The sequence below is a fragment of the Xylocopa sonorina genome, chromosome 4 (genome assembly GCF_050948175.1).
Source record: "Xylocopa sonorina isolate GNS202 chromosome 4, iyXylSono1_principal, whole genome shotgun sequence".
NCBI classification, from domain to species: Eukaryota; Metazoa; Arthropoda; class Insecta; order Hymenoptera; family Apidae; genus Xylocopa; species Xylocopa sonorina.
Genome location: NC_135196.1, coordinates 9051019 through 9075927, shown reverse-complemented (window position 1 = coordinate 9075927; position 24909 = coordinate 9051019). Strand labels below are relative to the sequence as shown.

The 24909-nt window shown below is 40.9% G+C and overlaps 1 protein-coding gene across 1 annotated transcript in view; it reads right to left on the bottom strand.

Annotated features, from left to right (window-relative positions):
* Nachralpha6 (nicotinic acetylcholine receptor alpha6) overlaps positions 1-24909 on the bottom strand; it is a 181098-nt gene that overhangs the window by 83516 nt on the left and 72673 nt on the right. Inside the window, exons 5-7 of the mRNA XM_076894271.1 lie at positions 22348-22528; positions 3808-3883; positions 210-404 (exon numbers count right to left, since the gene is read on the bottom strand). Of these exons, the coding sequence (XP_076750386.1) occupies positions 210-404; positions 3808-3883; positions 22348-22528 (452 nt within the window). The remainder of the gene's footprint in view (positions 1-209; positions 405-3807; positions 3884-22347; positions 22529-24909) is intronic.

The window sequence follows — 24909 nt, the reverse complement described above, 5'->3', positions numbered from 1 at the left end:
AAGACTCCAAGTGTATGTGTACATACATACGTATACAGAGAAAGATAGACAGAGAGAAAGATAGATAGATAGATAGACAGACAGAGTATACATATCGTGTGTGCGACGACAGTCGAAAGAATCAACGGAAGAAGAGAAACGAAAAGAACAAAGTGTATTGTCTGGCTGGTGTGATACTGGCAGGCAAGGCATGCTACGAGTTACGTTACCTAAGGTGAGCTTCTCTCCGGAATCTGGCGGCAAGGTGAACCCCAAGAGGGCCATGCTCGATATCAGCACGCACGGCACGATCAGATTGAAGAAATAGTACAAGGTCCTCCTGCGGATCTGTATCGTGAAGGTAACGTCGACGTAACGCTCCGGACAGCACTCGTAGGTTAGCATGTTCCTTTGCCCAGGCATTCCTGCAATCAATACGCATCCAACTGTGTTACAGATTAAAAAAGATACGATGGCCTTTGGTCACGAGTGTGTAGTATGTCTGGTTTAGCAATCGTATCTTATTGATGAATTATCCTCATCTTAATTTGAGATATAGATGGAATAAGATATCCGCGTGGAAATATTTGATCTAAATGGAACTTCCATCGGCTCGACTTTGGCATAAGTTATACGGCGAGCTAACTTAGCAAGTAACGCACGCCCCTGGCCGTAACATTCTCGATCGAAGTAATTGAAAGTTACGAGGCGTAGTACGCGGCGGTTGAAGTAGTCAAGCGTGGTCACAGGAGGAGTAACCGCGAAAATACGAGCACGGTGTCTCGTGATATCTGTTTAACTGCTTTTACGAGTAGATTGCATCCGCTTGAAATTTTATAGTGACGTTTACGAGTTCGTAAAATTCCTCACTGTCGGCCACTCTTCTCTTTCAGTCGTCCAATCTCGAATCGCAGCGCGACAAAAAATCAACCGAAGCCGCGTCCACGCGAACGAGGAAACGCGAACTGGTCGACGATTTCTTGGAATAGGATTGGATGCGTCGAATTTTATTAATTTCTACCAAAGAAATCGAGCAGTCACTTTGTTGTCGTTAAAATAAATAAGAGAAGAGAGATAGTTGAAGTTAGAAAGCTTAAATATAAAAGGAAAAAGGATGAGCGATATCTATGAGTGTTCTCACGGCTCGCAGTGTAATCTCTGCAAAAAGTTCTAACCCTATTCCGGATAATTACTGACTCGTCCGAGTAACATTTCGCGGGGCGCGATTTACCGTCCTATGAGAGAGCTTAGCGTCGATCGATGAGACGCAGCTGGCACGCGCGCACGAGGATCCCGGAATTTAATAAACCAATCAAAAGAGTGTGCTTAAACGTTCAACAGGGCAAAGAAAGTCGCGTTAATGATCGCGCTAAGGGGAACGAGACTTCTAATTATTTTCACTCGAATGGTCCCCTTTACGATCGACCCCGATAATTCGGGCAAGAAAGCACCGGGTTTGCTCACTTGTTGCCGCACCCTTGGGACTCTTTTCTTTACCATTTATACGAACAAAGCGCTAATTATCCTCGCGTAGCCTCCGTTCTAGCCGCAACAGTTGCAATAACTGCATTTTGCGTTTCTTTTTAACGCTTTCCTATATATCTGTAATTTTCCACCAAATAACTACGTTTTCTTCTGTTTCGATTGGAACAGACATTGGTTTCGAATGAAAACTCTGTACACATTAGATCCGAGAAGGTGAACGTTACTCAGCCCTAATTCAATGCGGTCGAATTAATAAACTAATCAATTCGAGTTATGAGTATTGGATTAAACCGGTAATTACCGCAGGTAGGCGGCTGGTTACACTGTACGCTGTACATACATCTCGCTTACACGGACGCACACTTAGACCCATATGCACTATCGATTAGTTCTCGATTCGATTGTTTCGTGATGTACTTGTACGAAGGTGAAATATAAATTGGTTCTCGAGGAGTTCGAGTATAAATCATTCTGTAGGGGTGTGATTGACGTAACCGAGGTGTAGTCGACTCGATAGTATAGACGTTCTTCGTTCTTTACGAATATTTCGAAAATTAACCCTTTCACTCCGAGCCGGACACGGATGGTATTTACCACGTTGACCCGTGTGCACGAACGCGAGATATATTCGGCATCGACAACCTGTATACGAGCGCATAGAGCGCATCGACAGTGAATCTTTTGATTCTACTGACCTATATCCGATTAATCACTTACTAAAAATACAGGACAGGATTTTTGCGTATTACGTAGTTTTATTCTATCCACGCGGAGTGTACATATGCGATGGTCGCGTCCGTGCAATGGGACCATACACGCGATTACGAGTACTGTATTGTAAGGCTTAAGGTCGAGCAACAGTAATATACGTGGGAAATAGTTGTTCGAAGTTCTACCCTCGACGACACGTACAAGAATTAAATTCACTTCAAACAAATGTATTTTTAGTGGACACCGAACCGTAGAAATATTATAATATGTGTATGTAGCGACTAAAAAATGTAGAAGGGATTTTTGAAAAATTTATCACATTAATCAGTTCCCTGCAGTGGCCGTTAATAAAAGAGTTACTGCGCTTGGAAACGTGAAATTTATTACATCAGTTGTAAAGAGAGGCGGAGTGAATAATCGCTTTTATTATTTCTCTATTGTTCAATTGTATTGTTATTATAACTTATCTTTCCTTCGAGATGAAAGAAATACAATAAAGTAACGGAAAATTCTGTTTAGACAAGTATGAAAGGACTGCGAATCCGGATGAGCATAGGTGCTCCCGTTTATACGTTTGCTCCAATCATTAATATCGCGAAAGTTAATAACGAAATTTTCACCATTCGAGATTGATCGCGTTTGCGTTTCACACAGAATAAACTCGAGAAGCATTCGATTATCGCAGGATCGATTCAACGAAATCAGCCAGCAGTTTTTGGTCCATCCTGTACCATCTCGATATCGTCGAGTCGCAGGGTGGCAGGGTGCCTCTTGAGGCGAACACGAGTTTCAAGGTACTCGGTACAAACGCAGAAGGGGAGACTATTCAGGTTACGATCTCGTGTCCGTACACAAGGAAGAAAGTTGAATTTATTAATGCAATTTCGCGGCGAGGCGTCCACCAGGATTCTCATCGCCATTCTGCGGTATTCATCGGGTCGCGTATCAGATTCCCCGACTATCGACCAGATCGTTGTTCGTGAACCAAATCCAGATAATGGCAAAGAAGCGTCGCTTAGCGAGAAGTAACGAAGATGAGGCGGAAGTCTAACGCGATCGACGCGATCGCCCCTTCTGAAAAGAACGTATCACAAAGGCGTAACGGGTCACCAGGTGAAAATCGGAGATTCGAGGCTCGTTCAGCCGATACATTGATTGTGGAGTTTATGGGGCGCGCGGGGCATAAACCCGGGCAACGTCTTTTGGGAGCGCGGAGCCGCGGAAGTGGCGTCCTAACGACTTCTATCAGCATTCCTTCATGGTTCGCCGACGCGAATATCGCGTGCCAATGTGAAACCCTCCGGAAAATACATTCCGCTGCGGGAATCCGAAAATTGACTTTCCCGTTGAGACATTGTTAGAGAACAGACACGAGATAACGGTAAATAACGAGATTTCCGCCAAATTCAATGCGATTCTGCGACAATTGATTAAGATGGAATTTTAAATAATTCCAAATCTGTTTTCTTATTATATACATCGATAGATGATACTCGTTTTCCGCAACCCTAACATAACGCACAAGTTAAATAAATTTCGATATCATCTATCTTCGAGAGTAAATCTAGAGTCACGTTGTGGTTGCAGTAAACGAGTCGATAATAAAGAAATGTTACGTCTGAAAATACTTACCAATCAGGTACCATTCTCCATTCGTAATGAAGTTGGACAAATCACCGCCTGCCTTTGAGCTGAGCACGAGGTCGACCTAGCAACGTTAAAGTTTCATTAGCACAGGCGCACGTCTATGGTTCTAGCTACGATTCGCTAGATTTCGCGCGGCAAACGCGCGTGTACACGTGCAACAGCCATACGCCGTTAAGTTCTCTCATCTACGTACGGTGCTACGATTAAGGGCGCAAAGGTACTCGCGACTTCGCATGCAGCTAACATCAAAGACAGCGCGACCAGTGTCTCGGTAAATCGTGCAACGAGAAGACTCGTAGTGATATAGCGTGTCGTGTACGGTGTATCTCGTATGCGTGTCTAATGTACAAAAGAGACGGGAAATCCTTTAAAGTTGCGATCGACAGGCCGAGCCCCGGATTCTCCTTGACAATGAAAGAGACGCCTTCTGACGCTGTCTGAAGTCGACTGGTTCACGACGTTTCAGGAATCACTTAAGTCTGCTTTTACAGCCTACTCGTTCCTTTCCCTGTCGTAAAGAGAAACTCTCCACTGACACGTCTTTTACAAGGAATTGAAAGCACTCTCGGTTTCATTCACTCTGATCTCCTTGCAGAGGTACTGGTATACACCTTCGATTCTAGATTTCACGCAATTCGAAAGATCTACTCATTTTTATACGCGCATTCATTCTCAGCGTTTAGCTCAAATATTTATTATTACAATGCTGTACAAATAATTTACAATGCAGACACAAGTGCGAACACACGTAACTTCGCTCAAGTTTTTTCAAAAGTCACTTGTTTTAATGTGGAACAATTTCGAAACGATCCCTTGGTATCCCTTCAAGCAGACTCTACTCATCTAACTGTTGCTGTTTGATCGTTCATCAAATGAGACGAGGCTTGGCGCATTCTAACTTTTATAACCCAGATTTCCATCCGCTGGGTTACCCATGCTCCGCAGGATTACCCGGCGTCTTGATCGTTTAAGCGGTTCCAGCTCGTGTTTCCCATTTAGCCGGGTACCTCGGGTGCGCGGTAAAAGAGGTCTGATTTATAGGGAGGAAATTCGATGGGAGATCAACCGGAAACATCTTTCTATCGGCGGAAACGAAGGAGTCGAATCAATTGTTCGACGGGTTGAAAGAAGCTCGCGCATAAGAAAATCAGAGATGAAACGGGGCGGCGCGGTCCAGCACGGCGGTCGAACCAACTTCTTCCTTGGAACGAGGCGGCGCAGATATTAAATTGAAATTTCACCGGTTCGATTAAACGCGCCTGCCGATTATGCGCTACGAAAGACCATCCTCGTCCTATCCCCGATTTAATCGACAAAGTATAAAGGCTCCCCTCGGTTCCAAGTAATTGCTCGGACTTTTACGTTTGACATTTTTCAAACGCTTCATCCGGAACGAACGACGGTTCTATCGGAAAATCGTTCCTGATGTCTGAATTGGATATCTCCCACGGGATATTAGTCGTAATAATGTTTACAATTTTCAGCTGTTTTCAGTGAGTAACTATATCAAATATGTACACGAAAAATTGTCAGAAGCGCGGTATTGTCGCGAACGTATTTTGCATGGCGTGGCTCGATTCGCGAGCTAGAAATTATACAGTCGAGCACGTTAGGATGGATGCACACGGTTTTGAACGTTGGTCTCTCATGATTCATCCTGAGACCTAGCTATATTTCATGGAGGCGGCTAGATTCGAGCGCTTATTCCCCATGGATCGCGGCTTAGCACTTTGCTAGCTATATTGAAACCATTTGTCGGATACCAATTGGCCGCATGTGCATTGATATTTTATACTTGAACGAAGTTATGCGTGATGACATTATTGCGATATATATCGAGCATGTTCTGCGCTAAAAATGCTTGCACTATAAAACGGAACATATAACTATTCTCAAATTTTGTGTCTGTATCATTTATAAAAGTAGACGAAGTGTTCCACATTTTTATCATTTCGTCAACTTGACAACAGATTCGTGGAAACGTCGTGATCTGTTATTTCGCATAGAAGGAACTACAAGTTCGTTCTGTCGAACGTCATTTTTCATCATCCACGAAGAAAGCGTGGACTCAGGCCTGTTTGAAAATTTATCGATCCACGCACGATTGACAATTGATCCCAAACCGGTGACAAGCGATTCGAACGTAATTCACGCAGCTGAACGGTTGGTAGGGTCGCATCAGACGAGAGAGATATCGATTAACATTGACTGGACAGGACTTGCGTAACGCAGCAGGGAAACGAAAAACAAAGAGATATCGTCGCGATTTACTACCGTTCGCGAACTCCCATTAAATCAATCCCGACTATTTTTCTGAACTTAATCGCTGCGATCCCTGAACGTCAATCGACACGTACACTCGTCGACTGGGATCTAACTTCTCCACTCTGCAGTCACCGATTCAGGATCAACGATCTCCATGCAAACGCGAAGTATCACCGACAAGCGATGAAACATTTCTGAGAAAGAAATTAAATTGCGATTACACCCGCTTATATACGAATATAACGTGTACGTTTGCACTTTGTAACGGCCAGCTCGCACTAGCAAGGACTCGCTTACAGGCTCGATCGATCGTTATGCGCCCACGACGGCAAATATGAGCGCAGATATTCCCGCCCGCGTAGGGCTGCGAACATCTGAATAATGTTTCACCGACTTAACTCGACGGGTAAGCCCCGTCGATCTCAAACGTTCGCCGATGGAATGCCCGAGAATATCCGTATCGATATTCTAGTGCCTTCTGGAGAGCACGAATATTCGTATTAACGAAGGATCCAAGCATACCTAGTAGAGTGGGGTGCACGTTGCAGGGAACAAATATACAAAACATTTCGATATCGCCTTTGTATGTACATCTGCTACGTATTAAACAAATCGTGCTGTCCAAATAGCGTGTAGCAATACGAATATTAAGCATCCGCTACGACGACTAGCCTTCGGTCGATACCGAACGTCTCGACGAACATCCCTTAAACGATCGTGTAACAGAAATCCGTAACTCTAAATCGGCGAAACCACACGTAAATAGCCTAGAACGACACGCACAATAGAAATGGACACACACGCGAACATAAAAGACGCACGGTTGGTTTACGAATTGGCTGGACCTGTGAGAACGCATGCATGCTACGTGTCGCGGACCCATGTCGATTGCCAGATCGACCAAGTATTTACACATGTACGTGTACATACACGGTATAATATACATCCACGTAAATACACATATATACATACATATACATACATGTACACACATAACATGCGACACACACGCTGTACACTTTGTGTCTAATCGCCCGATGACGATCGAATGTTGGTCTTTTGTGATGTATACAGGGAGACTGGCGGTGGTGGTGGTTGGGGGGTGGGCGTTTGGTGGGTGACCTATAGGGGTGACGAAGCTAACAAGTCAAAGACTGTTCGTGTGATACGGATACGCTGAAAAAGAATTTCCTTTCTCTCTGGTTTCTCTACGTTTCGACGGACTCGTTGGTCGATGAGAGCGATGGGGACTGAGTGGGCGGCGGCGGCGGCGGCGGTGGTGCTAGCGAGCGCGTAATACGCGACACAGTAATTGATGAAATGCACTCGAACCGCATTTTCTACGAGACTCGCAATGGCAGCCTGTTGGAGGCTCGAGAAACGCGCGTGTCACGGCTGTTTGCTTCCCCTTCGAGTGGAGTTTCTTGGCGATCGCACGCGCGCGCGTCTGCGTTTCGATCGTGGATTTACGTGTCTCTGTGCGACGTTTCGTGAAATTTCGAAAATTCGCCAACTGTTAATCCGCGTCGCGAATTCGTAGCCGTGTCTCCTGCTCCGACGAGATTAAGGGGATTAAGTGGCTCCCGCGCGTAACTAGCCTCTCGGAGATATCGTGTTTGCGTGCTGCAGTTTCAAAAATGTAACTTTGTTTTTGTTTCTCCTTTGCTTTGCGACTTCATGGCGGATCTGGGTTCGCGAAAATCTAAAGAACGTTACTTTAACATATTCATTCTGAACGTAATTGATTCTCACGGAATTCTGAACCATCTCGCGTTTACACGATAATAATTTGTTTTCTTCTTCCGTCAAGATAGGCACGCGATTGACAAATTGCTCAAATGATTAAAAATACATCGATATGTATCTCTGTCTTAATTAAATTACGAAAAAACGTTCAAATATATAATCATAAAAAAAGAAACGTATAGTAAAAGCGCTGCCATTGCGAGTCAATATTTGAAACATAGACAAACGATACTGCCAGAAACGTTTATTTCCTGTGTCTTCGCAATCCGCGAGTCTTTCGTTCGATACGCACGTATGTACATAAAGAAAATCGATCGTTCTTGCACGTGTATTACATATTCAACGTTACGAAAAGTATCCCCGCGACGTGATCATTTTTTCAGCAGTCAGTGTCTCCTCAGTGGAAGAGCAGACTATTTACGATTCAAAACATATCTATCGATAGTAGACATATATTCCAGGTAATTTAATTGTAAAGCGAGTCCATCAAAAATTCTTCTCGAACGATCGATCTTACGGGGTTCTATATGCGGATGCAGGGACTCGATACAGTAAATTGTTTCAAGCATACCGATTAATCGAATGATATTCGAGAGGGGTATGTAAAGATTATGCTCGATTATTCTGAATGGAGAATAAAACAGTGGCAAAGCGAAGGATCTTCGTAGCACGTTTACCAAGTTTCTCAGCGGTAAACACTTAACGTCTAGGGTGAGGGGGTGATCACGATGCTTACTGTATTATTTGAGAGAGATCGGTAAATCTTTGGGCTCTCACGCGAGTGCCTTGCGTCGATCGTCGATCGATCTCGCGATCGCGCGCGCCACCCTGGTCTCTTTCCTATTATTCCCTTTTTTCATCCGGCTCGATCGCATGGCACGCGTGTAAGGGCGCAGTCGGACGGAATGAATTTGCTTCGCACACACGAGTAAGTCGGTTAGCACCGCATTAGTGGCACATTTGTTTTTTCTCCTATTCTCCGGGCTTTCTACGTGACTGACGCACAGTTGTTAAGCGGATCGTCGTGGTATTTATAAAGTCCCCAGGCTCACTCGCGTGGGTTCGATCGGTATTAATAGAATAGTCCGCGTGTAATTAGTACGTTTGATAAGCGCAGAATCGTTAAACGGGTATATTCAGTGAAGTGAGAACGAGTCGTTTCGATATTTTCGTGCTGCAAAAAGTTTTTCATTTCAGAATAAGAATTAATATCGCGAAAACCATACATATTCGTATGAACGAATATACGGTTGTACGAGTGTGATAGTGAACAGAGTTTGCGCTTGAGCAGAATTTATTTATCGTTATTGGAAAGTTTCACTCTAGTTTGGTCTCCTTAAAAAGGAAAGCGTAATGTTACAAATCGACTATATCAAAATACCCTGGAATTTATGCTCTTTCGTCAAAAATCGTTCATAATTCAATTATATGTAGAAATAGTAATGTATACTGAAATAATTTAATAAATAATTTTTAAATTTTAAATATCGGTGTTCTTTGTTTAAATAGATCAGACATGTATGAGAATTAAAACATTCGACTCTTATTTTATGGCAAGTGGAAATATAAAAGATCGATATGCTCCTTTTACTTTTACATGAACTCTATGGAGTTCTCTATGGAGTTAAGGTATGCCTTAACCCCTTCAGACCTGATTCTTTCACCAATCTCCCACCATTAAAAAATATTATATTACTTTTTATAAAAAATATGCTTTAAACTAGGACGTACATACAGTAGTAGTCAGAACTTTAATACCCTAAGTTAGATATTAAAATTCCAAGGCAGTGTACATTGTAATGTGCGTCAGGTCTCGAGGGGTTAATATAAACAAAATGTATAACGTGACAAATCAAGAATATATTAAGCTCGTAGATATGCAACGAACTCGTGGAGTTTTCGCAGGTCGAAACGAAGAGCACAAGGAGTGGAGAACGGGGAGAGGCTAATGGAAGATCTGTCGTTCGAACGAGAAAAGAATAGGTGAAGTATCTCGAGAAGTCGTAGCTCGAACAGGGACAAACGTGCAACAGGTTAGAGGTATCGAATGATTCGGTTGCTTCACGGTTTTTGATCCAAGGCAGAGTGGAATTTATGTAGAGGGTCTTTGAATGCTTGGTTCAGGATCGAAACGAGGAAGTCTAACAATTAAAGTTACGTCAAGAAGACGATCACGAAACACAATTTCGACATTTGTTACTTGTGAACATACAAAGTCAATTAAGAGGAAATTTCAAGGAAGAGAGTTAAAACAATGAAACTAAAAATAAAAAACTAAACTTCTAAAACTAAATTTCTTTTAGCTCCTTTTATGTATGGATATCATGTCTCTAATAAAAGAATACAAAATCAATGGCGCACATTATAATTTCCACTTGCCTGATTGAACAGACATCTCTTGAGATTAGCTTTCAGAATATGAAATTTGAAACTTTACAATTTGTCGACGATCCACTTAGTAAAACTTTAATTAAGTTATTTCCATGTACTACACTGTTTCCCAACTGTACAAATTTTAAACGCGAGCATGTAGTACAGACTAATTGTAGTATCGATAAGTGTGTGCGAAACAAACACGTACTTAGCCTAAGCTTAGCCAGTGAACATTTGCTCCTCAAAATCTCCGTTTAACAAACGTTCCTTAAATTGCAGAAACAGCGTATGATTACGTAGGGGCGAGGCTGGGGAGTGGGAACTTTGTGACAATAGTTCTTTCTCACTCTTACTCGAGATAAATGTCTGTCAAATAAAAAAAAAAGGGGTGGAAATGAAAGGAAACGATAATGTATGATACTAAATGCATCGCCTCTGATACAGTAAACCAAATGAAAACGAACGTTCAAACATGAACTGAAAAATAACGTACGTATCTTTCACATTGCTTCGTGTTCCGTGTATCCGTAACAGAAAATGATTTCTCTTTACGAAAGTAGGCGCGCGATAAATTAATAAACACTCTGCACTTTTTCACCTTCGGTTTCTCCACCGAAGTTCCGAATCTCCTTTGTCATAGTAAAGGGACCCACGAAAAATCGTGAAAAGTATTACCAGTTCTCGTAAATTGTTTACGAACAGCGTAATATGAAGTGATAAAACGTGATCATTTGTTGAAGTAGATTAACTCTAGATAATGAATGATCGTGACATTCGATTCGGTTGGCGTCCTTAAGGAATAATGGGCACGTGGACGTATGGTATCTCGAGATACTATAAGATACCAATTCGATTAGTTTACCAACTCATCTGTGTAGTTTGCCTTTGCTTTTTTCAAGTGAATTAAATAAGTTATTACAAATATTTGACATTAAACTTCTCTGTGAATAATATCCAAATTTTTTTACACGAGAAAACTTCCATCTCACCTACTTTTTAATATCGTGAAGCATAAATGATCGAAATAATGAAATAATCGCTTATAGCCGCAAACTTTTTACAGCGGGAGATATGCAAAACAAATGATTAAAATACCGTAATCTTGTTAACTTTCGATCGATGAAACACAACATTTTCAACAATTCCCGTATTATGTACTTACGACTAATCAGAACAAGGATGAAGTCTTAACGAACATGGTTCAAAAAACAATACTTTCCGGAGTTTCTATATTCTTCTTCAGTTAAAGAGGATATATACACATCTGTCTAAAACCAGACAATGATCGTAAAGTAATAACACTAACACATAAACACACATCAAGGTACTATCTAAAACACATAGTGAAACGTGCTCAAGCGTGTGTTAAAATGAACTGGGAACACATCGAACATATGCTACACAGAAGGGTAACACTTGGTTATTAAAGATATTTTACATTTTCAAAAAAAAAAAGAAACTAATTATCTTCAACGTATGTTCATTAGACTTTTCACCCCGTGTCTCGATAAGTTGGTCGCGTGTATCTGAAATTCAACACGGCACATTGAATGGTATTCAGGTTCGTATTGTTGGGCAATTCAGGTCAGCAGAGGGTTACGAATTAATCCTCTCGCAAGAAATTTCTATTATTTTTATAAGTAAATCTTTATTCTCCACGAACTCTGAAATTCCTTGGTCGATGCGGGCACGGATCAGAAAACAAGACAAGATTTTGTCTCTACTGCACTAATAGAAACGTGTAGTATGGTCGTCTAATTTCAAGTGAGTCCATTAAACACGATCACTTCTCATTAAAGGACCACCACCAGCACGCGTCTGTGCTATTAGCGCAGGCAGTACCGAAATCATTGTTCACCTCTATCCATTCGCCATCGAACATAATACTTGCCCATTCGACTGTTGTCTCTCGAGGATCGCTACAAAAACCGACACTCCCGTCTCTATGATGAGGTTCAGCGACACGATATTCAAACGAATCAATCAACGATGGAATCTGCTCGCATCGATGTGCTGCGCAACCATGGAACTTTGTTTGATAGATGGACGTGCCGTTTTTCGTGGTGTCTCCAACTGACCAAGAGTTGAATGTACAAGCATTATATCGAACGATCCACTCAACGTCGAAGCTGCAGTTTGTCAGCCCCTGTTCCAGGCTATTCAGGAGCCTCGTTCGTTCGCCCGCGGATAAACGCGATTAACTGTTTATGATTAACAGCGTCGATCAGATACGAGCGGTGAACAATGCGCAATCTCTGGGCCAGTTTCACGGATTTACGAGCCGTCTACCAGCAGTCTTGCGACAATCGTAAAAGCGCTACACGTGCCCCGGCTACGGAATCCTCGTAAAACGCTAATTGCCCATCCGTTAGCAACGCATCAACAAACTCACGAACGTCGGCTGGAATTAATTCACTCGCACAGTTTTGTGGCTCGCGTGCTTCTCTTTACGATCGTCTAACGATACAGCCTTGAATAAAACATTGGCGGCAAGAAATCTGTCGATACTGCTGTTCAGTTTTTGTCAACTTGTAGTCGAGATGCTCGATAGAAAATTATTGGTAGTATTTATTGGATGTACCAAAAAGCTACCCAATTAGTTGTGTAAACGTAAGTTGAAAATGTAAAAAACAGGGACAATTCTTTAGACGATGTTTTATTTTGGAAAAAGTCACTCGACAGACAGAAAAAATATATAAAAAATTGCTATTCTACGTTTTGTGATACCAAAAGAGGCTTACTCAGAGTAATCGTAACAATGTTACAATACTGTGTTTAGTTTGATTGTACAGACAATTTGTTCCAAAACTCGGAACTGGTAATACTTTTCTAAATTTACGATTCAATTGTAAACTTACTTTTCAATGGTACATTGGTTTACCGATTTTGTACTACACAGAACATTTTAATCCCCCAACGAAACACTGTTGTCGATTCTTTAATGACACGAGAATGATATAGAGTGTGTTACGTTCGAAATTTAACATTATTTAACTTCACATTTTTTATAAGTACAGCAATGCACCTGTAAAGATCAGTTAGACACGTTTTTTGTTAGTAGAATTATGTTCCATTCCTTAGATAAATTGATTTTTCCACTATTCTTTATACAAATGGATTTCTATTTTTTCTAAATGTTACAAATTCAAGTGATCCACTTAATTAATTTCCTCTTTCCTTTTTTTACTTCCCATCAAAATAACAGATGAACGTTAATAGACTTGACAGAAGCTCTCAATAAAAAAAGTTCAGAAATTCTATTTAAAAATGACAAACTCCGCACAGTGGATGATAACCTGAAACATTGATGCGACCCTAAACCCACAAAGTAAAAAGAGGATACTTTTTGTTATATCAAAAATGCTTGAAATAGCTCATGAAATAGGAAGTTATGGTACCTAATAAAAACATTTCGATACGCATAAGGAAAATTCGATTTATACATGAAAAGGAGAACATAGTTCCACCGCGAGGGACATGTTCAACCGAACATTGCAGATGCTGTACTTAGAAAGAACACAAATGAAATCCACAAAAAAGATGAATGTTTCCCTTTTCTAAATAGAGCGTAAGGTACACAGCGCACCGCGTACGCGATGACAATTATTTGAAAGAGGGAAAGAGGCACCTCGATCGAAATCAGATGAAAAGAGAAAAATAATAAAAGTAACGGAAGTGACGTGACGTCGTTTAATCAGTGTTAAAACTCACTGTCGGTTCTCGTAAAAAATAGTCGACGGAAAAGTCGTCGCGTGGGATCGATTTGCCGAACCAGGCCTCATCAGTGCCTAGTAGACCGGAGAATTTCAAGAGCAAAAGCTCGCTACTGGCTGGCATGGAAACGTCACTCAGCTATCGACTCCACGATGGAAACTTCGCCTGGGTTCTGGACAACGGATAGACAGATTGCAAATAACTTGATCTCCGTGTCTGCCTTGCTGCCGTTGCTGCCGGTATAGAGAGAGACACGATGATCGCGTCGCCGAGGTCGCCTCGACGACTACAGAAACGAAAGTGAAGAACGAAACGGAACGAAACGAAACGAAACGGTGCGGAAAAGCTTGGCTAGTCTAGCTAGAGCTGCAAAAGGTATATCCGAGTTGCTCGTCGAACGAAACAACCGTAAGCCAATCAGCGAAGCTGACGAAAATTTGTCTAACACGTGACCTAAATTCGTTCCTCGAGTACTTGTCTCGGTCGAACAAATCGAATTTTTGGAGGAAAGCGACATGTACCGGGCATTTTGCAAATTCCTGTATATTTTATTTATTAATCTGCTTTATTTGTACCTGTTACTGGGTGTTGTTTATTATTCGCTGTTAAATTTATCGTATGTAACGGTTAAGAGAATTTTGTTTAGCTTGAAATTATTGGATCAGCGGAAATTTGTAAATAATTCTTTAACGTATCAGTAAAAAAGATAATGTACTGTACATACTACTGTAACTTGTATGTATTAATCTGAAACGTTTGTGTCACTTTGAGAGAAATGCAAAGTTTTACAATTCTTTGCTTCTTACGACACTTTCCTAATCAATTCTGTCAAAGATTCATTCGCTGTTAACTATTTTGTATTTGCTATAGTTTAATAATATTTAATTTATAACTAAGAAAAGACAATTATCAAATTAGTCTACAACATGATGCCAGTTGAATTACCTTGAAGAAGATCCTGTATTTAATAAGAAAGCAAAGATATACAAAGCTTTTGGGCTTTCATGCGTAGGCTGCACATGCTATTAAAATCAATTCTGCTACAATGTTTTAGAATATAAATAAAATACTTATTGGTAGTATTGTACTGTTGTACAATAGAATTTGATGGAAATTGTAATTTGTAGATACAATTATTCCCTCGTTTTGTCACTAACCATACTACATTTGTTCTCAATACTTTTGAGTGACTACAAAAAAGATGTTACAAAAATATTCTGAAATCAATCAATTATTTAATAAATTATTACGTTATTTAAAAATTAAGCTATCAAGAATATTACAGGAGAAATATTTCTCATTTACATTTCCCATAATTTTTAATATTCCAAAAGCGACATATAATATGTGAAGATCTTTTGTATTTACATTTTACAGTAAAATATTTCTCCTGTTGTTACGTAAATAAAGGAGATATTTAAAATATGCTGTAGTGGTTTCATCCTAACAATCTTATCTATGATGTTAGCAATTATCATTAACTAGGAAAGGTAAAACTACCAACTTTAAAAGTAATAGAATTATTTACAAGATTTCCTCATAGGCCAATATTTTCATCGAACTTATCTTTCCCGTCGAATATCGGACAGCTAGTGTCCTCGACAACTTTGTATTTTCCTCTAAACAAAACTTAGTATAGGCATCCAGGATCGTAAAAAGTATTAAACATGCTCGTACTTTCCTATAATTACTTGTGTTCTTTGCCAAGGCAAATCGATGCAAAATTCTATTTCGATGAGAAAACTTTCTTCCCCCATCTCCGTTGAAAACGATAAAACGGAGGAGACACGCTGTTCGCATTTACAAAATACTAGACTCACCTTCCTCCACGAATCAGCAGCTCATGCAAGTAGCTTTGTGGCGAGTACGCAAAAGTAATCGCGCGAACATGCATGGACCAAGAACGTTAGATCAAACAAAAAAAAAGCAGCAGCTTTTCAATACTCTGCGACTCGATACAATTTAAGAAAAAAAGACGCGAACGAAAATTTGACAGAAGCGGACTGCCGTGAAGGGATACTCGAGGGACAGTCCGGGAATCGAGGTTTCGGGATACGTGTTTAGAGGATTCTCTTTGCAGTGGGATCGTCGAGGATGATCGGTGCGAAGTCGATAGTAGAACGACGCGGATACGTGTTCCATGCGAAATCGCAATTTCCAGCTCAGACATAATCACGTGGTCCCTGCTTTGACTCGTCGATGTAACTGTGTGTGAAGCATGTATAAGTATATTCTGGGTCACTGTGTTCTCGGTCATCCTGTACTCCCTACGTCTGCTATCTGTGTTGGTACTTTATCCATCTCTACGATAGGGTTTCTTTCGTTTTCTTGTTTCTTTTTGTTTTCTGGAGTGGTTTTGGGGGGGGGGCAAGGGCGAGTAGTACATATATGTATTGTAGATTCCCGACGAGTGTCAAGGGGGCAGGGGGTGGGTCGCGATATCTTCCTCCTTCTTTTGCTTCTTTTCTTAAACTTCGTTTTTCTCTCGCACATGGTTGTATTTATATATATGTATATATCATATACGTCTACACGTATATGATATCTATATGTACATATGATAATAGTGAAAGCCCTCGCGCCGATACATTTCGTGGTTGTACCATAAAGCCCGTGAAAGCAAGAATCAGCGGCAAGCGATATTAACCCATCCTGAATGCTCACATCAGGGTACGTATAATGTCCAACACATTTAGAGCCAATTCGTGTGTCCGGGATTGCGTTTCACGATTTGTTATACGTACGTAATTTCCGTTTTACTTCTATGCGTGGTGCGTACGTTATTCGATATATATTGGCGAACACGCCATCCGATACCTACGATACTCTCTCTTACGCTCCGATAGTGATGTCGTGAAATGTTGCAGAACGATCGATAAATAAATAGGATTCGTATGGCATCCTGTTCGTTTTCTAGATTTCACGCAACCAGATACATTTTTACGGTGTTTCGAAAGTTATGCGGAATAAATACGGCCTCGTTCGACTGCGTGCAGTAAAGCTTTTGCCTGCGTACGTATTCTCGACACGTTGCTTTAAAAGGGAGTAGTATCGCGCAAACAATAATTGCGAATGTGAGTAGCAGAAACGAAGTCGTATCTTGAAGGCACACTCGAGCCAGAGTCAGCTTGACGAATATTTTAAACCTGGCTGTCGTTGCGAGTGCAAGTTAATTCCAGCGCATGGCATAATTGAAAGAACGGCAGAGGATGTAGACGCACGTCCCTGTACGCATAACAAATCGTTCGGAACATTAAGAAGACGTCGCCTAGACATCGCTTTTAAGCAGACCCTTCACGGTTAAACGAGTGCACGTTATTCAACTTTATACTCCAGCAAATTGTGAAACCCTCGAAAAGTGGGTGGAACCGAATCGTAAAATATCTTTCACTGCGCTTTTATCGCTTTCCCTTCGATTTAATAACTTCCTTCATTGCTTTACTGATCGACGTACCCCTCTCGCGGTTAAACAATATATCAAAACAAACGACCCGATTGAAATAAAAGTAGAACTTCCACGATAAAATGATAATATGAAGCATCGATTCAATTATCCAAATGTAATGCATGAGAAATAACGATAATGATCGAATCTTATTGTCTCATATGTAAACTAACTCCTTCCACGTAATTAACGCGAAAGATCGGTACTCGCTCGTGAGACTTTTCACGGGAACCGCGTTTCGATTCGACCGATTATCGAATAAATTTGTGCAGCGTTTTTAGTTTAAATCACTTCGCAAATATCTAGTGGAAATTTACTTGTTCCAGCCAAGCCGGTAAAAGCAAACGACCGCTCGATCCACCGTTTGTAATACCGTCGATAAATAAATTCGCTTAACGAATTTGCATAAATTTCATAGGAATACTGAATGAACGTTTCGTCGCGCTAAACATTTCACTGCTGCCGGAATATAAATATCAAATTTTGCTTAACTTTGCCAGCTTGGCATTATCCTCGCGACGGCGCATTATTAATTACATTAAACGCGCGGATCAATAAATTATGTTCGCAGTAATGAAATGTTTATCAAGCGACATTGAATATATTGGATTAATTGAAATCCTGCGCGGTGCATCCACGTTTTAATATCTCCTAATTTAATCTTCCCATCGCGCTACTGTTCTCCATTTATCCGTCTAATTCTCAATTCTTCTTTCATATTGTTGAAAGTATTATGAATACGAAATATACGCAGAAGAGTATATTACTGGAGGGTACATTATAGATACATGATAAAAGACTAATTAATTAAGTGACTTCTAGTATTAATAATTACACCTTTTTTCCTTCGATTGCAATTCACAAAGATCTTTATATAATTTGTTATTAGAACGACTCAGATTGAAAAAGTTGTTCAAAATATTCGTTCTACGATACATCCTATAGTTTTACATTTCCTAACTGTCGATCTATCGTGCCCGGATTATTTTTTAGCCCGAGTTTTCAACAGCTCCGCCAGAATCCTCGTCTCGCCCTGACTTATCCGAGCCGACATCTACTATTTATGCTAGACCTGTTAAGGCGATTTGCGTGGCTGGAAATGCACTTTTCGATCAGCCACCAAGATTGCGTACAACGAAGAAAGAACGCATTTAGCCAGAGTATCTATAATGTACTTTTGTTTCAATTTACATTCTCATTTGTACACGAGGATCTAAGGAAAAAAGAAGTATTACAAATTTCATTTCACATTTACTCGTATTACACGGGAAGTGATAAATGAAACTATTAAATAACTCGATGCAATTTCTCTCCCCGTTCAAGCACACGCATCCCGGCATATTTGATCGTAGCAATTTCACAGCCTCTGCATATGCACCGCGATACGAATAACGATTCAACAGAAAGAACGTACCGTGGCTGTGATTCTTTGTGCGTGCTCTGAAACGGCAGACGTGACAGCCGCGGCAAATTGTCCGGGTCGAGTGCTAAGTGGAATGAATTTATCATTTCACGTCTCTGCGGTAGGGTTGTCACGGGCCGCGGCGGTGCTCGTGCGAATTTGTGCGCGTTAGAAGCGATTCGAGGGCGTGCTTACGTTTTAATGAAATATCTAGTAATTTCGCGGCAACTGAAAGGAAAAATAGACTGCGAGCCCTGTGCGCCTGTTCTGTGAGTGCATTATATTTTAACTAGACGACAGCACACGAAAAGTTTGACGAACACTGTCTTATTGCCTCCTAAATTTGTCAAATTTGTTACGAAAAAGTACGATCGAACAAAATTGCGATAAATTATTGGCAAAGACCAGAAATTTGATATTCTATCTTTGTAATATAGAATTTTTAAATATTCCAATCAAGCAACCAATTTACATGGAATTTAATAATAGAATATTCATCGCGTTCTACGTGTGCATCCATATTAAACAAAAAAATTCCGACAATATAAATTTGGAATTTAACAACATCAAAGAACGCCCTAGTTTACAAACTAGTTTATTAAAAAACTATTCGTTTTGCGACGTGGAATTATTGTTATTCCGCGGAACGACAAGCTAAGGGAATCGTGGCGCCGCAAGGCACGCGCGAAATCGAGGGCGAGATGAAGCAGAAATTAATGAACGCCCTTCGAATCCCGAACGAAAATACCGTAATTAAAGATGAAATGCTGTCGCGTGTTGTAGCGTGCAGACGTCGTTCCATTAACGGCGATTATCTCAACTTCCCCGAAATTCGGATACAGTTGAGCAGAGCGCGTTAAACGAGATTTAACGTTGGACGAAATCTGCTACGCCGCAACGTCGTATCGCTCGAATCTACTCGTCGTGGAAAATACCTATTTCCCGCGCAACACCGTCACAGCGAATTAAATCGATGAGATCAGAAACAGCCTACGGGACTTTCTTTTTAAATTCGAGTTAATTCAACTTGCGATTTAATTAAATCACGTCAACCACCGCGTCAATACACGTTACACATGAGTACAGAAACGACGAGGCGGTGAAACAGAGACGGTGATTTACAAACCGAGATCAGAATCGCGTATTTGACTTATGTAGTTAGTTTCTGCGTTCAATATTGGCTGATGAGAGCATACCGGATATACATTATGGATGGGACTATGATTGATGAACTATTGATAGAGGAACATACGATTAATATTCGCAAATAAATCGTCTGATAGCCGACTAAATGTTCTGACAATTATATCTCGTATCCACAGGCTAAATTTCTGATCGATAAATATATAATGCACAGAAGGATGCGCAAGAATTGCTTGAGAAGAGACTGTCATTTTAATATCGAAACGAAGAAACGGCACGTTTGGCCACCTGTTATATTCAGCTTTGCAAATTTGTATTGGAAATATTTAGCAGGAACAGGACATAAGAAAACTTCGCTATTGGCGAACAAGTTTCTACAACAACGTCCCATTGTTTCTGATCTCATACATTGGATAGCACACGCCAAACTTTGGTGACACGCAAATTTCCCATAACAAGGGAAATACTAATTTTACAGATAAGATCGTCGTATGTCCGGTAGAGCGGAGTCTCGCAGATCCAATTACGGCACGTTGACACGTAAATATTATAGCAGCCAGTGATCGTTCCGTTATTAACGATCACCTCAAGTTAGCCGCAATTCCGGAATAATTGGATGCGACGAGTTCTAATCTGACGATGGTTCAAACTATCACCGCGTTTCCACGCGGTAATCAGCCCTGAAAGTGGAATACAATTAACGAAACCGCGACCGGGAACCGTGTGCTAGCGGAATTCGCTGGTTCGCACCCACCCAGCCTGCGTTCGACCGAGCATGACGAATTCCACTATTAAATAATGCACAATGTTGTTTCACGTCAATCAGCCGACGAATTTAATTATCCCGTCGACAGGGTGCGACCGTTGCTCCTAATTTTTCACGTGAAATCGATAGGGAAAGAAATATCGTATGAGTTGTACGAAAGTGTACGTCGCGTTGCGAGAAGAAATCTTTCGAACAGTTAGACAAACTCGAGCAAAGTCTGCTCTTTTATCGATACCATCCGAGAAAACAGTGAAAAGACGAGCAAGTACCTTGTAAAATTATCGATTCGCGTTTAAGCTGACTGGAAAATGTATGTCTAAAATATGCATACCTCTTCTGTAGGCATATCTATTATTGCAATATAAATTTACCTTTTTAAATAATGTATATCCTGCGTGAAACATTAATTAACTATAAACGTCGATCGCTTTATATAAACATAAATAAAAACATTACGATTACGTATAACATAGAATGATAAACCCCAAACTGTCTAGCTAGAATTACGTAGAACTTGGTTTATAAGATAACCAACATTAATCCCACGTTAATGACTCATCCACTTCCGTTTTCTCCCTTAAACGTGAAAAGAAAAGAAAAGAAGGAAGTACAGCGAGAGGACGTCGCCTCCATCGGATGTGACCATAAGCGGTTCCCTTCCGCTTTCCTTTCTCTTCCCACACTTTTCGACGTTTCACACACGTTGGTACATGTGCGTGTTATGTATCGTATATACGCAAAGAATGAAATAAATATATATAAAGATCCGAACTGAAGCTACGAAGCGTGAGAATGAACGGCTATCTATGGAGCGTTGCTATTGTGTTGCACTGAGTTCTTGTGTCGGACAAAGAAGCCTCGGGAGGAAGCTCATTGGCGCAGGATCAAGAGGACGTTATTTTTTTTTTTTTTATTTCAGGAGCTGACAGGAAGACGGACTCGAGTATCGTGGCAATCAAGACTCGCCAGTGCCGCCACAGGACTCCGCAAGCGTTTCCATTAACGACGCGTCGTCCTTCGTCCTCGTCGTCATCGTCGTCGCCGTCGCGCAGAGAATTGTCTGGACAATGTAGCAAACTGATGCGCGCGCGCATTAAACGGGACATGCTTGAGGAAAATGTCGTTATCATTGTTGTTGATTCGTGACACTACTCTGGGAGTTATGGATTACCATATCTTTGGGAACCGCGAAGAACGTTACGTGTCAGGAATGTTAATTATCGTCTGTTTTGTCGCTCGACACTGATGGTCGTGTTGGGCTATAGCTTCGTTTTGCGATTGTCTAGTATGCGATCTAGAACGAAGAATCGATGTAGAAACCTTATTCTGTTCGACATTGCGATACTGTATCATATATGTTTGCGCAAGTCAATTGCAACGATTAAACAATCGTCCTTTCTAGAATAAAAATCAACCGCTGTACCAATTTGTGATGCTTTCAGAAAGTAACAGAATGGCAATAATTTTGTAAATAGAATTCGATCGACTGTCGAGGAATACCGCTTCTGGATCGATCAGTGACGGCAATGGCGAGTGCCGCGTACTTTGGTATCGGTTCGAGGACGCGGCGCGTCGCGTGCGCCGCTGGAAGAATTCGGAATCAGTAAAGAGACTCTTAGTGCTCTGTGTGTACTGAGCGTGTTTAGTGTGTAGTTGGAGACAGTAGTGTACCTGGTTGCCGGTGTAGGTCCAGGATCCGAACTTCATGTCACAGTGTTGGTCGTCAAAGGGGAACCAAGTGATGTCTATCTTGCAAGTGCTCTTGAAGATGCCCGGAGGAACGTACAGGCAACTGCCGTTATGCGTGACCACCACGTTTGTTTGGTACGTCCCGTCGAAACCCTCATCCGCACTAACGTGTTCATATCACATCATTAATCATCGTCGTCGGCCACGATCGCATCGTTTTATTTACTCTTTTTATTCGCGCTCATTCTCTGTGCCCCGACTTGTTATCGATTCGCGAGATTTAGCGTTTCGTTTTTTCATATACGTCTGTTCAATTTCTGTCTGTTTATTTGCGCTGTCCATTGGTAAAGACAAGGCGATGAACTGATTTGCTTCGTTCTTTGTATTACAAACAAAATGGTTATCTGAACGATACACGTAATGTATGTAGAGTCAGGTTCTACTAGAAATAAAGAATCCCCCTGGTAAATAATAAAAGAGTAATATATATTTAGGATTAATTTATAGGATATGAAAGAATGAGATCGAAGATGGAACAGGCGGCTCATTTTTTACGACCTTACTTTTTCAATTACTTGATCGATCCTTCGTTTCATATAAACCTTCCGTAGTCACGACACATCCTATCTATTCCTCCCTCGGCCTTTTTTGTTCCAACACAGATTGTATTCTGTCTTCGAACACGTTTCAGATAACTTATTAACACATTCGAACGGTATTACATGATACATTTTTCTTATTATATCTGTAAGAGACATAGAAAGATAAATTGTTATGCTCGCACCCTGTTTCTCCCGTATTCCTTCGTTTACACTTATTCTGTCTATCACTCTTGTTTCACACGTCTCACTTATCGCTCTATCGCTTTCGATTAATTCACGAAAGGTCTTCACTTAGCAGTCTTTCGATTTCTGATTCTGATTTCTGAACGTTCTCGATACGCGCTGAGCCTCCAAATGTAGGATCGGGTTAGGTTAAAAATAAAGGATCCCTTTGGTGACAAAATAAATATTTATACGATCTGATAAAGAACCAATCAGATAATCAGACATACGTTCATGTTCTTACGCGTGCAACTCCTGAATTGTACGCAAAACTATTTTTGATACCACGCGCGGAGGTATTCTGTTTACACGTGAGAAAATGCAATATTGGTTTAGGTCGGGCTGCCGCCTAACAAATCTAACATCAACTTAATACGAATTTCACTAAAACTAACCGAAACCTATTGTAAACGTTAGAGATACGGTATAACGATGTGTGCACAGTACCAAAGGTACTTTCGCGCACTATCCGTAAATTAGAATCGAATGGTGGTTGTACGCGCAGCGAGTAGTTATTAATGACGATGCCTGTAGCAACATATTTCAGAGTTATCTGTGATACCTTAACAACAATACAAAAAAAGGAACGATTCAATTAACCGTTCATTGAGAACGAAGCGTACCAGTTCAGTTAGCCGAGGGCATTTTCACCTTGATGTTACCATACGTCTCAGTCCTCAGTCGGAAAGTTACGGTGTGAAACGAGAACTTAACGAACCGAAGCTTATTGTTACATCGCACGGAACTTCATTAAGAGCAATCTCGTCTTTCATCGGTTCATTATCACGTTTTACGATTAATTTTCGTTTTTACCCCGTCGAGCTACAACGGACTCGCGAAATAGCATAATTAACGCTTGTCGAGAGCTATCGCGTCGATTTAACGTGTCGATTATTACCCGTTACGTCTTTTTGTTATTACGCGTTGTCGCGTATCGCTCTGCGAACGCTGAATTGAGCACAGTTATTCCCGACTAATAAATGTCCGCGATATATTTATTACAAGCCGAAATTAATCGGATAACGCACGCCTTTCCAACTGCATGGTACACTTTCCTTTTTCCTCGTCTAATTAGTCACTATAATACAATCCCCTCGAATAATTCGAACGGCTTCGTGAATGTCGTCGCAATTTGATATGAAACAATTATGAAAGAAAAGAAGAACTCGATTCTATTGAATGAGTTCATTACAAAAGATATTTCAATTTTAAAATGTATGCATTACCATTTCGTTTTCCCATTATCGTACTAAAAAGAAAAATGAAACATTACAGATATAAAGTGTGTTAAAATAAATAAACAAATCGACTAAAACACAATTAAGTCCACCAATTGTAAACGGTAGGGATCACAAAAAGTAATACTCTGACCGATTCAAACGAGAATTGCCTGTCGACTAATTAACAAAAAAGGCAATCCGTTGTTTCGCACGTATGTTGATTAATTACTGGCGCAAAGAACGGGGCAAGAAATAAAGTCGTTCGCGAGCGGACCGGGTTTCATAATGCAGTTGGGATAATTTCGAAATAACATGATAATTGGCCAATTAACCGTAATGAAACACCGAGGCGACCGATAAAAAGCCTCATCTCTGACGGGGATCGCAATTGTTTGCCCGCGACGAAATAATTACGCGGATTTCGTTGCAAATCAGCCGGATGCAAATTCGAGAAAGGTGCAAAGCGAAATGAAGATCGGAAGTTTCAAACGATTGCACAA